Genomic DNA, 13,631 nt, shown 5'->3' with positions numbered 1-13,631 from the left:
TGACCTACTGGGAATGTGATGAAAGAAATAAAAGCTGAAATAAATGATTCTCTACTATTATTTTGACATTTCACATTCTTAAAATGAAGTGGTGATCCTAACTGACCTAAGACAGGGAATTTTTCTAGGATTAAACGTTAGGAATTGTGAAAACAGAGTTTAAATGTATTTGGCTAAGGTGTATGGAAACTTCCGACTTCAACTGTACATCATAGGTACGAGCTCTGTGTACAGTGGTGCTTCTTCCAGTATTTGAAGGATATTATAATGAATTAACATGTATGTGGTTGTTAGGAATTTCTAATCTACTTATTGAAGCCACTGTCTATTAGGTGTGTGTACCATCCGTGGGCCACCAACCAACCAAAACCTATGGATCAAATGCATCCAATGAAATTTTTTGTAAGTAAAGCAATTTCAATGTTATATTTAAAGAAATATATATGTATTTTACCTTAATTTAACTAGGCAAGTCAGTTAAGAACAAATTCTTATCTATAGCTAGTGCTTAAGGAATGATGTTCCATGAGAGCAACATTACTTTTGTAAACATAATTTGAAGCTATACATGATTTGTTTATGTAGTCCCAAGACAAGAAACACATAATCAATGAATGTCTTCAGTTTTATGCACAAGGTAACAGTCATACTAATATATTTACTAATTTTCCAGTTTATTAGGCACACCCATCTAGTACCAGGTCGGATCCCCCTTTGCCTCCAGAACAGCCTGAATTCTTCAGGGCAAGGTTTCGGAAACGTTCCACAGGGATGTTGGTCAATGGTGATACGATGGCATCATACAGTTCCTGCATATTGGACGGCGGTATATTCATGTTGCAAACAGCCCATTACATCTGATCCCAAAGATGCTCTATTTGGTTGAGGTCTGGGGACTGCACAGGCCACTCAAGTAAACTGAGCTCCTGGAACCATTCAAAACGTGCTTTGTGACATGGCACATTATTCTGCTGGAAGTATCCATGTGACGAAGGGTAAACTGTAGCCATGATGGAATGCACCTAGTCAGCAACAATGTTCAGATACGCTGTGGCGTTCAAATGTTGCTCAATTGCTATCAAGGGACTTTACGTGTGCATAGGAAAGAATTCCCCACAGCCTTACACCACCGCCACCAGCTTGTACTGTTGATACCAGGCAGGATGGGGCCATGGACTCATGCTGCTTACACCAAGTCCTGACTGCCATCAACATGATGCAACAGGAACCGGCATCTGCCTGGCATCTTTGATACCAGGCAGGATGGGGCCATGGACTCATGCTGCTTACACCAAGTCCTGACTGCCATCAACATGATGCAACAGGAACCGGGATCTGCCTGGCATCTTTGACACCAGGCAGGATGGGGCCATGGACTCATGCTGCTTACACCAAGTCCTGACTGCAATCAACATGATGCAACAGGAACCGGGATCTGCCTGGCATCTTTGACACCAGGCAGGATGGGGCCATGGACTCATGCTGCTTACACCAAGTCCTGACTGCCATCAACATGATGCAACAGGAACCGGCATCTGCCTGGCATCTTTGACACCAGGCAGGATGGGGCCATGGACTCATGCTGCTTACACCAAGTCCTGACTGCCATCAACATGATGCAACAGGAACCGGGATTCAACGGATCAGGCAATGTTTTTCCATTCCTCAATTGTCCAGTTTTGGTGTTTGCGTGCCACTTCTTCTTGTTTTTAGCTGATGGGTATGGTGCCCAGTGTGGTCGTCTGCTGCAATAGCCCATCTGTGACAAGAACTGACAACACCACTGTGCCGTTATTTGCCTGTTTGTGGCCCACCTGTTAGCTTGCACAATTTTTTCCATTTTCCTTCGACCTCTCTCATCAACGAGCTGTTTTTGTCCACAAGACTGCTGCTGTCTGGATGTTTATTGTTTGTCGCACCATTCTCTGTAAACCCTAGACATGTCCGTGAAAAGCCCAGGAGGGAGGCCATTTGAGATACTGGTTCCGGGGCGCCTTACACTGACTTTCATACTATGGTTAAAGTCGCTTAGTTACCTATTCCTTGGTTCCATGGGCTACCAAAACACTGGAGACGAGGTGGTGTCCTGATGAAGTTGAGAGAACTGAATGCCGATCCCGTCTATTCTATTGGCAAATGTCCAATCACTTGAGAATAAGATGGATGAGCTTTGTTCTAGTCTCCTATCAGAGAGACTTGAAAAGCTGCAATATTATGTCTTACTGAAACGTGGCTGGATGATGAAGTTATGCACGTAGTACTCAGTGGATTCTCCATGCAGCGGCAGGATCGGACGGTGGCTTCGGGGAAGTCGAAAGGAGTAGTGTTTTTTATAAATAATAACTGGTGTGTTGCTTCCAGTGTGAAGGGAATCGCAAGCTTTTGCTCACTTGATATAGAATACCTCATGGTAAGCTGTAGACCATTGTATCTACCAAGAGTTCTCATCCATAATTATGACGGCTCTCTGCATCCCACCACAAGCCAACACCTCTTTGGCACTCAACAAACTGTATGGGGCCATAAACAAACAGGAAACCGCTCACCCAGAGGCAGCGTTTCTGGAGGGATGAGACTTTAACGCAGGGAGGCTTAACCATCCTACCGCACTTTTACCAACACGTCTCCTGAGCCACTAGGAGCGTTAAAACTCTAGACCCCTTTTATTGCACTCCCTCGTCCGGCATATCTGACCATGACTCAATTTTCCTGCTTCCTGTCTACATAACAAAAGCTCAATTAGGAAGTGCCAGTGATGCGCTCAAAACAGAAGTGTTCAGATGAAGCAGACGCGAGGCTACAAGACTATTTTGCTAATACAGGCTGGGATATGTTCCAGGATTCATCCGATGATATTGAGGAGTTTACCACAATTCACAGGCTTCATCAATTAGTTCATAGACGATGTTGTCCCCACAGTGACTATAAGAAAGGCAATATCTTCAATGGGTTTACAAGGGACAGGACACGGACATGGATGGATTTAAGAAAGCCCGCTACGACCCCCGAGACATCAAACATGCAAAAGGACAATATAGGATTAAGGTGGAATCCTATTAAAAACTATAACAGATTACAAAAGGATTCCCAGCCATGAGTTGCCCAGTGACGCAGAACTCCCAAATGAGCTAAATGTCTTTTATGTTCGATTCGAGGAATATATAACACTGTGCCTTGCGCGGAAGCCTCTGTTTTTCCGGATTACTATATGATCTCGCTCTTCGTGGCTGATGAGAGCATAACGTTTAAACGGGTTAACATTCACTGAATACCAGAGCGCGTTCACGAAGCATGCACCCAACATGTTTCAAGCTGACCATCATTGTCCCTGTTCTCAAGAACCCCAAGTTAACCCACCTAAATGACTCGCCCTGTAGCACTCACATCTGTAATTATGAACTGCTTCTAAAGGCCAATCATGACACACATCAACACCATTATCCCAGACACTGTAGACCCACTCCAATTCGAATACCTCCACAACTGATCCACAGATAACTCAATCTCAATTGCACTTCACACTGTCATCTCCCAACTGGACAAGAGGGGAAATAACTAGGTGAGAATGCTGTTCATAGACTACAACTCAGCATTCAACACCATAGTCCCCTCAAAGCTCATCACCAAACTAGGGACCCTGTGACTGAACCCCTACCTCTGCAACTGGATCCTGGACTGACAGGCCGGCCCCAGGTGGTGAGGGTAGGCAACAACACACCAACCCTCAACACGGGGGCCCCTCGGAGGTGTGAGCTTAGTCACCTTCTGTTCTCCCTGTTCACCCACAACTGCGTGGCCACGCACATCCAACACCATCATCAAGTTTGCTGACGACACGACGGATGTTGTCAAATCGATCCTGTTAACAGGATTTGATCCATAAGAAGATTTATACTACGGGTATGTTCGTAAATGTAATCTGGAGTGCCAGAGTGTGCTCTGGACGTTCGTAAACTCAGAGCGTTGTCAGATTGTCCGTTCGTACATTCAGAGCGTTTTGATTTCGGATCGTTCAGAGCGCACACTAGACGCCCTGCCCGAGGAGTATGGTTGATCCGAGCATTCTGACCTATTAGCAGTCAAGCACCCAAGCTAACTTGGGCTAGCTTGCTAGCTACTTCCAGACACAAACGAGAGAAGAGCGCACTGATCATTTTACTCGCACTAGCAGAGCTGGTTAGGCTGTTTTTATGTTATCAAGAGCGTTGGTGACTGCTGCTGGCAACAATTGAATGACAATTTTTTTTGCCGATGTTTACTGACACTGGCCATATTCAACAGGTGTTGAGCGTTCGTAAATTTGTCAGTTATTCTGCGCTCTGGCACACTCAATGCTCTGAAATTGTAGTAGATAGCCAGAGCGAATTTACATTTATCGACAGTTGTTGCAGTGACGTCATAAACATTCTATTGAAATAGTTACTTGCATAGTGTAGTCTTTTGTTTAGACATGTAGCTAGTTAGCTAAACAATGAACCATAATACTAACTCATAACATTACTATCCTGCATGAATCTGCAGGTAGCTAACCAACCAGGTACAATGTTAGCTAGCTAACTTTAGGCTATAACTAGCAATGCAAATGGCTCTGAAATATGATTATTACATCACAGATCATACATGTAACGTTAGCTAGCTAGCTAGCCAGCCAGCTAACTTTAGCTAGCAAACAGTACACTTTAACTTGAAATGAAAATGACTTTCTGACAATTAGAAATGTGTAATATCTGAAAATGTTGCTAGCTAGACTCTCTTACACATATACACGGATGGACGCTTCTCCCTCTCTGTTACAGATGCAATGGTTGCCCTTAGTTTGAAGATGTAATCAGAGGATGGGTTTTATACATTAGCGTTTTGTGAGTTCTCTTTTTGACTCCCTCTGTATATTTGCAATCAAACGGCAGAATTTTCTTAATCTCTTTAGCTATCATACTCTAATTCCACCGGGCATTCCACTGATTTCAAAACTCGGCCCTCTAGAAAGTGGAGCGCAACACTTATGCGGTTCTACTACGTGATATCTTTCAAAAAAGCTGCGTTAGAAAAGATTACCTACACATACTGACCAGCTCATATTATAGACAGAAGCATGCTCCTTGGCAGACCAATCCGAACTGATCTCTCGGCGTGTCCAGCCCACTCATCTCAGCTAATCATGGCTAGCGGGAAGGTTGCTGCATTTTTCCGTGGCTAAACCAACTAGGCTCGTAATTGTTTTGTGAACAGGGTGGTGTAATTAATAAACTGGCGAATGTCATTGAGTCATTCTTCAACATCATTAGGTATATTTCACTAATTGAAATTGCTGCAAGTGCAAATCTTAGCCAGTGGCTTTAACCTCTCTCGGATATGTGGGACGTCCCACCTAGTCAACAGCCAGTGGAATCGAGTGGCGCGATATTCAAAAACCTTAAAAATGCTTAAATTTCTCAAACATATGACTATTTTACACCATTTTAAAGACAAGACTCTCGTTAATCTAACCACATTGTCCGATTTCAAAAAGGCTTTACAACGAAAGCAAAACATTAGATTATGTCAGGAGAGTACGCAGCCAGAAATAATCACACACCCATTTTTCAAGCCTGCATATAATATCACAAAAACCAAAACCACAGCTAAATGCAGCACTAACCTTTGATGATCTTCATCAGATGACACTCCTAGGACATTATGTTATACAATACATGCATGTTTTGTTCAATCAAGTTCATATTTATATCAAAAACCAGCTTTTTACATTAGCATGTGATGTTCAGAACTAGCAAACATACCGAAAACTTCCGGTGAATTTACTAAATTACTCACGATAAACGTTCACAAAAAACACAACAATATTTTAAGAATTATAGATACAGAACTCCTTTATGCAATCGCGGTGTCAGATTTTAAAATAGCTTTTCGGCAAAAGCACATTTTGCAATATTCTGAGTAGATAGCTCGCCATCACAGGCTAGCTAATTTGACACCCACCAAGTTTGGCGTTCACTAAACTCAGAATTACTATAAGAAAAATTGGATTACCTGTTCTTCGTCAGAATGCACTCCCAGGACTTCTACTTCAACCACAAATGTTGTTTTGATTCAAAATAATCCATAGTTATGTTCAAATATCCTCTGTTTTGTCCGTGCGTTCAGGTCCCTATCCGAACGGTGACGCGCGGACGCATGTCGTGACAAAAAAAAAGCATGTCAAACGCTATTTAAAATCCATTTTTATGCGATTTTTCTCGTAAAATAGCGATAATATTCCGACCGGGAGACGTTGTTTTCGTTCAAAGACTGAAAGAAGAAAATGGTGTCTTCTCGTGCACGCGCGCACCCGTGTCATTGTTCTCAGATTGACCACTATCCAAATGCGCTACTGTTTTTCGCCAAGGGACTGCAGAGTCATCATTCCCTGTTCTGGCGCCTTCTGAGAGCCTATGGGAGCCTTAGAAAATGTCACGTTACAGCAGAGATCCTCTGTTTTCCATAAAGAGGCTATAAAAGGCCAAGAAATGGTCAGAGAGGGCACTTCCTGTATAGAATCTTCTCAGGTTTTGGCCTGCCATATGAGTTCTGTTATACTCACAGACACCATTCAAACAGTTTTAGAAACTTTAGGGTGTTTTCTATCCAAATCAAACAATTATATGCATATTCTAGTTTCTGGGCAGGAGTAATAACCAGATTAAATCTGGTATGTTTTTTATCCGGACGTGAAAATACTGCCCCCTACCCAAGAGAGGTTAACAGCAGTAGCTAAATAGTTTGGGAGAAGTTGAGGTTTAAAGCACCAAAGGTTCTATCAGAATTGAATGTTGAGTATAATTCAGTACCTTTTTGGTGGTTTCTGGACAATGGTCAGCTATGGTCAACTAACAGTGTGCCGAAGGGTTTTCTCAACAGTGTTGGGTTAGGTGGATGTCACGTCTTAATATCATTCATTATTCAAAAGCTGCACAAATGTGTTCCAATGCGTTGCCTGTAGATGGTGCTGAAGATGCACTGCTTTGACATCAGAGTTGAAGGGGCACTAACCCTAATCCTCCCCCAGCAGATCCCCAGCGTAATTTGGCATTGTACTTTTCATTTTATGAACCTTCATGTTTTAGATTAGACAACCCATGGCTGTCTTCATGTCACAGAAAGGCTAAAGTGTCTTTCTGTTGATTTGAGTTCTTCATAATGGATATCGAAGCACAGTAGGCTAATTGACACTGTCAAACTGAGTCTTTTATTACAGTATGTGCGATTAACATACAATTATCTTTCCAGCTACAGGGCTATGTGTTCAGAATAACATAAGATGTGTCCCATTAATGTAGTCATGTATTTAGGATAATCACTTTAATCATGTATGCAGTTAGCAAAGCGTTACAAACCGCAGTGTATTGATACATGTATTCCTATCAATAAATGATTAAAGCCTGTCTCTGCCATCAGAATGCGCATGAAGAGGCTGTTACACATATACGTTTATATTGGTTTGTGGATGGAGCACAGCAATAGCTTCTATTTGGGCTGGGTCATTACAAAGGCCCACTATATTGGTATGTGTGTGTGTGTGTGTGTGTGTGTGTGTGTGTGTGTGTGTGTGTGTATATATATATATATATATGTATATATATATATATATATGTATATATATATATATATATATATATGTATATATATATATATATGTGTATATATATATATATATATATGTATATATATATATATATATATGTATGTGTGTGTGTGTGTGTGTGTGTGTGTGTGTGTGTGTGTGTATGTATGGACACATAGATGGTTTATAGACATGTATAGATACAATTTTAGATGCCAAGGATATATTGGCGTTTGTGTGCAGCAAAGGACAGCACCAGCTCTGAATGCTAAAGAGGGTGGGTCTGAAAGCTCTTCTCCCCCACCAAGCTCCGTCAGTCCTGCGGCTTGCTTGCTCCATGTAAATCCACTTATGAAATCAGGCCTCAGTCCAACGGCAGAGCTGTAGTTGTCATGTCAACGCTATGTGGGTTATTCTTAGCCCTTCCCTTTTTTCCCTATAAACAATTCCATCCATTCATAATTTACAGAATGTGAAGGCTGCATATGTCCGCATACACACATGTATACATATAGCGCCTTCAGAAAATATTCATACCCTTTTATTTACCCCACATTTTGTTGTTACAGCCTGATTTCAAAATGGATTAAAAGAAAAAAAATATCACCCATCTACACACACTAACCCATAATGACAAAGTGAAAACATATTTTTGGAACGTGGAATACAGAAATAACTCATTGACATAAGTTTTCATACCCCTGAGTCAATACTTTGTAGAAGCACCTTTGGCAGAATTTACAGCTGTGAGTCTTTCTGGGTAAGTCTCTAAGAGCTTTGCACACCTGGGTTGTGTGACATTTGTCCATTTTATTATTTTTTATATTCCTCAAGCTCTGTCAAATTGGTTGTTGATCATTGCCTGACAACCATTTTCAGCTCTTGCCATAGATTTTCATGCAGATTCAAGTCAAAACTGTAACTCAGGCACATTCACTCTCTTCTTGGTAAGCAACTCCAGTGTAGATTTGACCTTGTGTTTTAGGTTATTGTCCTGCTGAAAGGTGAATTTACCTCCCAGTGTCTGGTGAGAAGCTGAACCAGGTTTTCTTGTAGGATTTTGCCTGTGTTTAGCTCCATACAGTAAAAGAAAATGTATCCTGAAAAACTCCCCAGCCTTAACGATTACAAGCATACACATAACATGATGCAGCCACCACTAAACCAACACTGTGCTTGTCAGTATTAATTTAGTGCCTTGTTGCAAACAGGTTGCATGTTTTGGAATATTTTTTTTCTGTACATGCGTTTTTCTTTTCTCTCAATTTGGTTAGTTTTGTGGCGTAACCACAATGTTGATCCATCCTCAGTTTTGTCCTATCACAGCCATTAAACTCGAACTGGTTTAAATTCACCATTGGCCTTATGGTGAAATCCTTGAGTTAGGAACGACGCCTGTAACTTTGTAGTGACTGGGTGTATTAATAAACCATCCATAATTGTAATTAATAACCACCATGCTCAAAGGGATATTTACTGCTCGACTGAGGGACCTTACAGGTAATTAATTGTATGTGTGTCTTACAGAGATTGAGGTAGTCATTGAAAAATCATGTTAAACACTATTATCGCACACACAGTGAGTCCATGTGACTTGTTAGGCACATTTGTACTCCTGAACCTATTTAGGCTTGCCATAACAAAGTGGTTGAATACTTATTGACTCAAGACATTTTAGCTTTTCATTTTTAATTAATTTGTAAACATTTTGACATAATGGGGTATTGTGTGTAGGCCAGTGACAAAACAATTGCAATTTAATCCATTTTAAATTCAGGCTTTAACGCAACTAAATGTGGAAAAAATCAAGGGGTGTGAATACTTTCTGAAGGCACTGTACACCAGATACTTTGGGAAACATGGAGTTAAAACAGTCGATTTTGAGAGTTGTGTTATACATGTAATACTTACAGAAAGCTGAGACCCTCATCTCTCCAATAGCCACAACAGTAGTTGCTTTCAAAACCTTTTTTTAAACATTGTACAATAAGAACAAATGAATCTCCCTATTCTTCTCTCCCTTTACTCGGAGCGCAACGGAGCAGGGCAGACACTTTCAAGCAGGAATCAGGATATTAATGGGCTTTAGGCTACTGTTTGACCAACTCATGGTTTTAGCTGCCCCCAAAATAGAACGTTTTGAGTAAAGTGATCGTCTTGAGTTTTCAGCTCCCACCTATGCAACCAATAAAAATGTAACTTTCCAAGTCAAAGGGTCACACTCAGGATCTCTGTACATGTTTTTTCAAACAATCACTGCACGTTAAAATCAAAGGGTATGTTTTGAGTCTCATCACTGGCAGGAATCCCATAAGCAAACCCCATGCTTCTTCATTCTAAAACTAAAAGGATTAGCAACCTACACAAACATAATTTGGAGGAGGAATTACAAAAAATTAGAAGAACACAAACTAAAAATATTGAAATTGAATTTGGCTTTAACCAATTGAGGATTACATTTATCAAAGCAGCTGTGTTTTGAGATACAGAAGATGGATTATGTTGGATTGTGATCATGCTGAAATAGCTCTTCTCTACTTACCCAGCCAAACGATTACAACAAACACTTATCTATTTAATGCAGTTTAAAAAAGGAGCCCTCCCTAAAAATTGGATGTTGTATTACAAGACCATAAGACTAGATCCCAAAACCTGAGCTTGAGCATTTTCAAGAACATCTTATTTATGTACACTACCGTTCAAAAGTTTGGGGTCACTTAGAAATATCCTTGTTTTTGAAAGAAAAGCACATTTTTTTTGTCCATTAAAATAACATCAAATTTATCAGAAATACAGTGTAGACATTAATGTTGTAAATGACGATTGTAGCTGGAAACGAGGCTGACGAGTTTCAGAAGAAAGGTATTTGTTTCTGGCCATTTTGAGCCTGTAATCGAACCCACAAATGCTGATGCTCCAGATACTCAACTAGTCTAAAGAACTCCAGTTTTATTGCTTCTTTAAGCAGGACAACAGTTTTCAGCTGTGCTTATATAATTGCAAAAGGGTTTTCTAATAATCAATTAACCTTTTCAAATGATAAACTTGGATTAGCTAACTCAATGTGCCATTGGAACACAGGAGTGATGGTTGCTGATAATGGGCCTATGTAGATATTCCATTAAAAAAATCTGCCGTTTCCAGCTACAATAGTCATTTACAACATTGACAATGTCTACACTGTATTTCTGATCAATTTGATATTATTTTGATGCACAAAAAATGTGCTTTCTTTCAAAAACAAGGACATTTCTAAATGACCAAAAACATTTGAATGGTAGTGTATGTCACATTTCACTAAAGTTACCAGCCACAGCAGGTGCTTTTATGAAATGTAAATTAATGCTATGGATCCCTTCCCTTCCCCCTGCTTGCAACAGGGACTCCTCGTCGCATTCCCGGGCTGCTGACGATGACATATATGGCTGTGTATCCGAATCCGGGGGCGACATTGATTATTCATGCCAGGAGAGGGCCCCCCCGCTATGACATGTGCCACACTCACTGGAGCCTATTAATTGGCATGAGAATAGGAGGAGATGAGAGGGTGTGAGTAATAGGAAGAGAGCAAGATACTGTAGAGGGAGGGGTGAATGTGCAAGTTAAGAGAACTATTGAGGGAGAGGGAGTATTGAAACAAGGCAGTGATGGAGATGGTTGAGGGGGCTGAACCCCGAGAAATAGGATTGGGTTTTGTCTGTTGCCAGCACGAAGCTTAACAGGAACAATTCCACTCCCGAGCAGCAACGAAAGATCCGTCATCCTCTAGACTCTTCATCTCATTCTCCAACCGGGAAACTTCAGTTCCACATCCTCTGCTCGGTTTCAGAAAATGACTACGTATTACCCGATGCACGAATACGGCTCCAAGGCCCCGAATGGTAGTGGCGAGAGGAGCCCAGGCAAGGTATCCTGTCAACCGCGGGTCAACCTGAACCTCCAGGAGTCCCTCGCTCACCTGCACCCCCTTCAAAGGCAGCACGCCATCGAGCTGCACCAGCAACAACAAATGCAGCAGCAAGAGCACATGCAGCACCAGCAAATGCAGCAGCAACAATTGCATCATCATCAAATGCAGCAACAACAAATACACCAGCAGAAACAACAAATGCAGCAACAACAACTACAGCAACAACAGCTACAGCATCAGCCTTACCGGCCACCTCAACATCCGCCAGCTCAACATCTGCCAGCTCACTCGTCCCTGGCCACCTTTACCTCCTGCACGCTCCCGGCATCGTGCAAAGCCAGGAGCCGCTTCATCAACCTCCGAGACAGCGTCAAGAAGAGCCCCACCAAGAGCACGGCCAAAGTCATCGGAGGTATCGGTGGCACCCTCAGGCCCGACATGGGTCTTGGGTCTCGGGTCCCATGGGTTCCGTTCTCCTTTGAGCAGGTACGTCTTACCTCCTTTCCCAGCAGTGGTTGCTTTCTCCATTTTTATTTGACAAATGTGTCAAGGATATCTTGCACGATACAGTGTACTTTGAGAAGGTATGTCTCCCTCAGCAGTGCTGCTGTAAGTTTCCCAATTTGTACTTGACAAATGTTGTGTCAACGATATCTTGCAAGTTATTGAGTCAGGTGTTCCCAGCTTTGCTAAGCATTTTGTATTTTTTTGGAAGAGCTGCATATCCTTGTTTCATAAAGGCAAATATGAATCTTTGAGGCTGCAAAAGGGAGAAACAGACTTAATGTCTGCATGGGGAATCTATAAGCAGTATAGTTATCCAGTGCGATAGGAATTGGGGATACTGTACAAAGACATTCTGTTAGGTTTGTCTGGGTCTGATCAGTGTGGAGAAGAGGTTGTCTGTCCGTACTTGAATGTTCTTCTCGTCTGAGGATTGTCTTCTACAATGGCAAGGTCTAAACAGTGTTTTTGGCTCAATGATTCAGAATAATCAGTCAATAAAGATGAAAAAATTGCTAAATATAGAAGATACTGTTTCCTAACACTCCTATAGTTGTTATTTCACGGCTTGTCAATCTTATTCAATTGAAATCTAATCTCTGCTCTTTTGTACGTCGTATTATGGAGAGAGTTTGTATTCATTTTGAGTAATTAAGCTCTATTGTTAAAGGATTTTGAAGCATGAGTTCTGAAAGTAGGGCTTGCGGATCAATGTTGTCAATGTGGGCTAATTTTAGCACTTTCGCTCCAGCGCTGTTTTCCAATAGGGTCTTGCTGCGACAACAGCAGCAGCACAACAACAATTAAGCCTCTATATCCAAATACTGCTGCACTTACCTCATACAGCCAACAGCAGGCTTCATGAGATGGATCTCTTGCATAATTAAGGTGACAGGACTGAGTCCTTACTACTTCAGTTGCTGGCTCGCAATTTGAACTTTCACATGTATCGATGTCAATGGAAGATTTGTGGGAACATTTGAGTTGTCTCAAGTTAGTATAGAACCATATGTGAATAGCTTGCAACTAATTGTGTATGAATGAATCCTGCTTGTAATAAGGTTTGGTCTATTAACTCATTTACCGCCTGGTGATGTCACCAGGCAGGCCAAAACTCCATCCCACCATAATGGGCTGAAATAATTTTTTTATTTAAAAAAATTGTTGCTAAAAGGGCATTATCATAATTTAAAACATTTCAAAGTATTATTCCAACTTCATAGCATGGAAATTTAAAACACATGAAAATCACCTTTTTGACTGCACTCGGTCTTTAATTCCTTTTGAATGAAATCCATGAATCATCATTGAATCATTTCAGTCGGGTTTGTGGTGAGTCACAAGGTATTGAGTGAATCGGGTCACTAGGGTGTTTATTGATTCACATTGGGAAAGCCTCCTGATGTCTTCGCTGACGGAAATGTAACAGAAGGGTACAATGCCATAATACAAGAAAAAGACTGGCAACTTCCCTCAGAGCAACAGATGTACCCACTGTTATACAAAATCCATAATGTTATATGGGACAGGTATCACTTGCTGCTACAGTTGAACCCTGTATGGAAATGTATTATTTTGCTGTCCCAGTACAATTGCTGCCACAGAATGAGACACAATCTT

At 41.3% G+C, this 13,631-nt stretch overlaps 1 protein-coding gene across 32 annotated transcripts in view; it reads left to right on the top strand.

The window, feature by feature from the left end:
- LOC106568684 (discs large homolog 1-like protein) overlaps nucleotides 1-13,631 on the top strand; it is a 338,585-nt gene that overhangs the window by 154,289 nt on the left and 170,665 nt on the right. The window contains exon 1 of one of the 32 annotated variants that reach the window (XM_082960714.1): nucleotides 10,862-11,993. The exons of the other annotated variants lie outside the window; for them this stretch is intronic. Coding sequence (XP_082816840.1) covers nucleotides 11,430-11,993 — 564 coding nt within the window. The 5' untranslated portion in view covers nucleotides 10,862-11,429. Of the gene's footprint in view, nucleotides 1-10,861; nucleotides 11,994-13,631 lie in introns of those variants that run through there. 32 annotated transcript variants of the gene reach the window in all.

Source organism: Salmo salar, chromosome 14 (assembly GCF_965601325.2).
Source record: "Salmo salar chromosome 14, fSalSal1, whole genome shotgun sequence".
NCBI classification, from domain to species: domain Eukaryota; kingdom Metazoa; phylum Chordata; class Actinopteri; order Salmoniformes; family Salmonidae; genus Salmo; species Salmo salar.
Note: the sequence above shows the minus strand (reverse complement) of the source record. Positions and strands in the feature narration are given on the sequence as shown.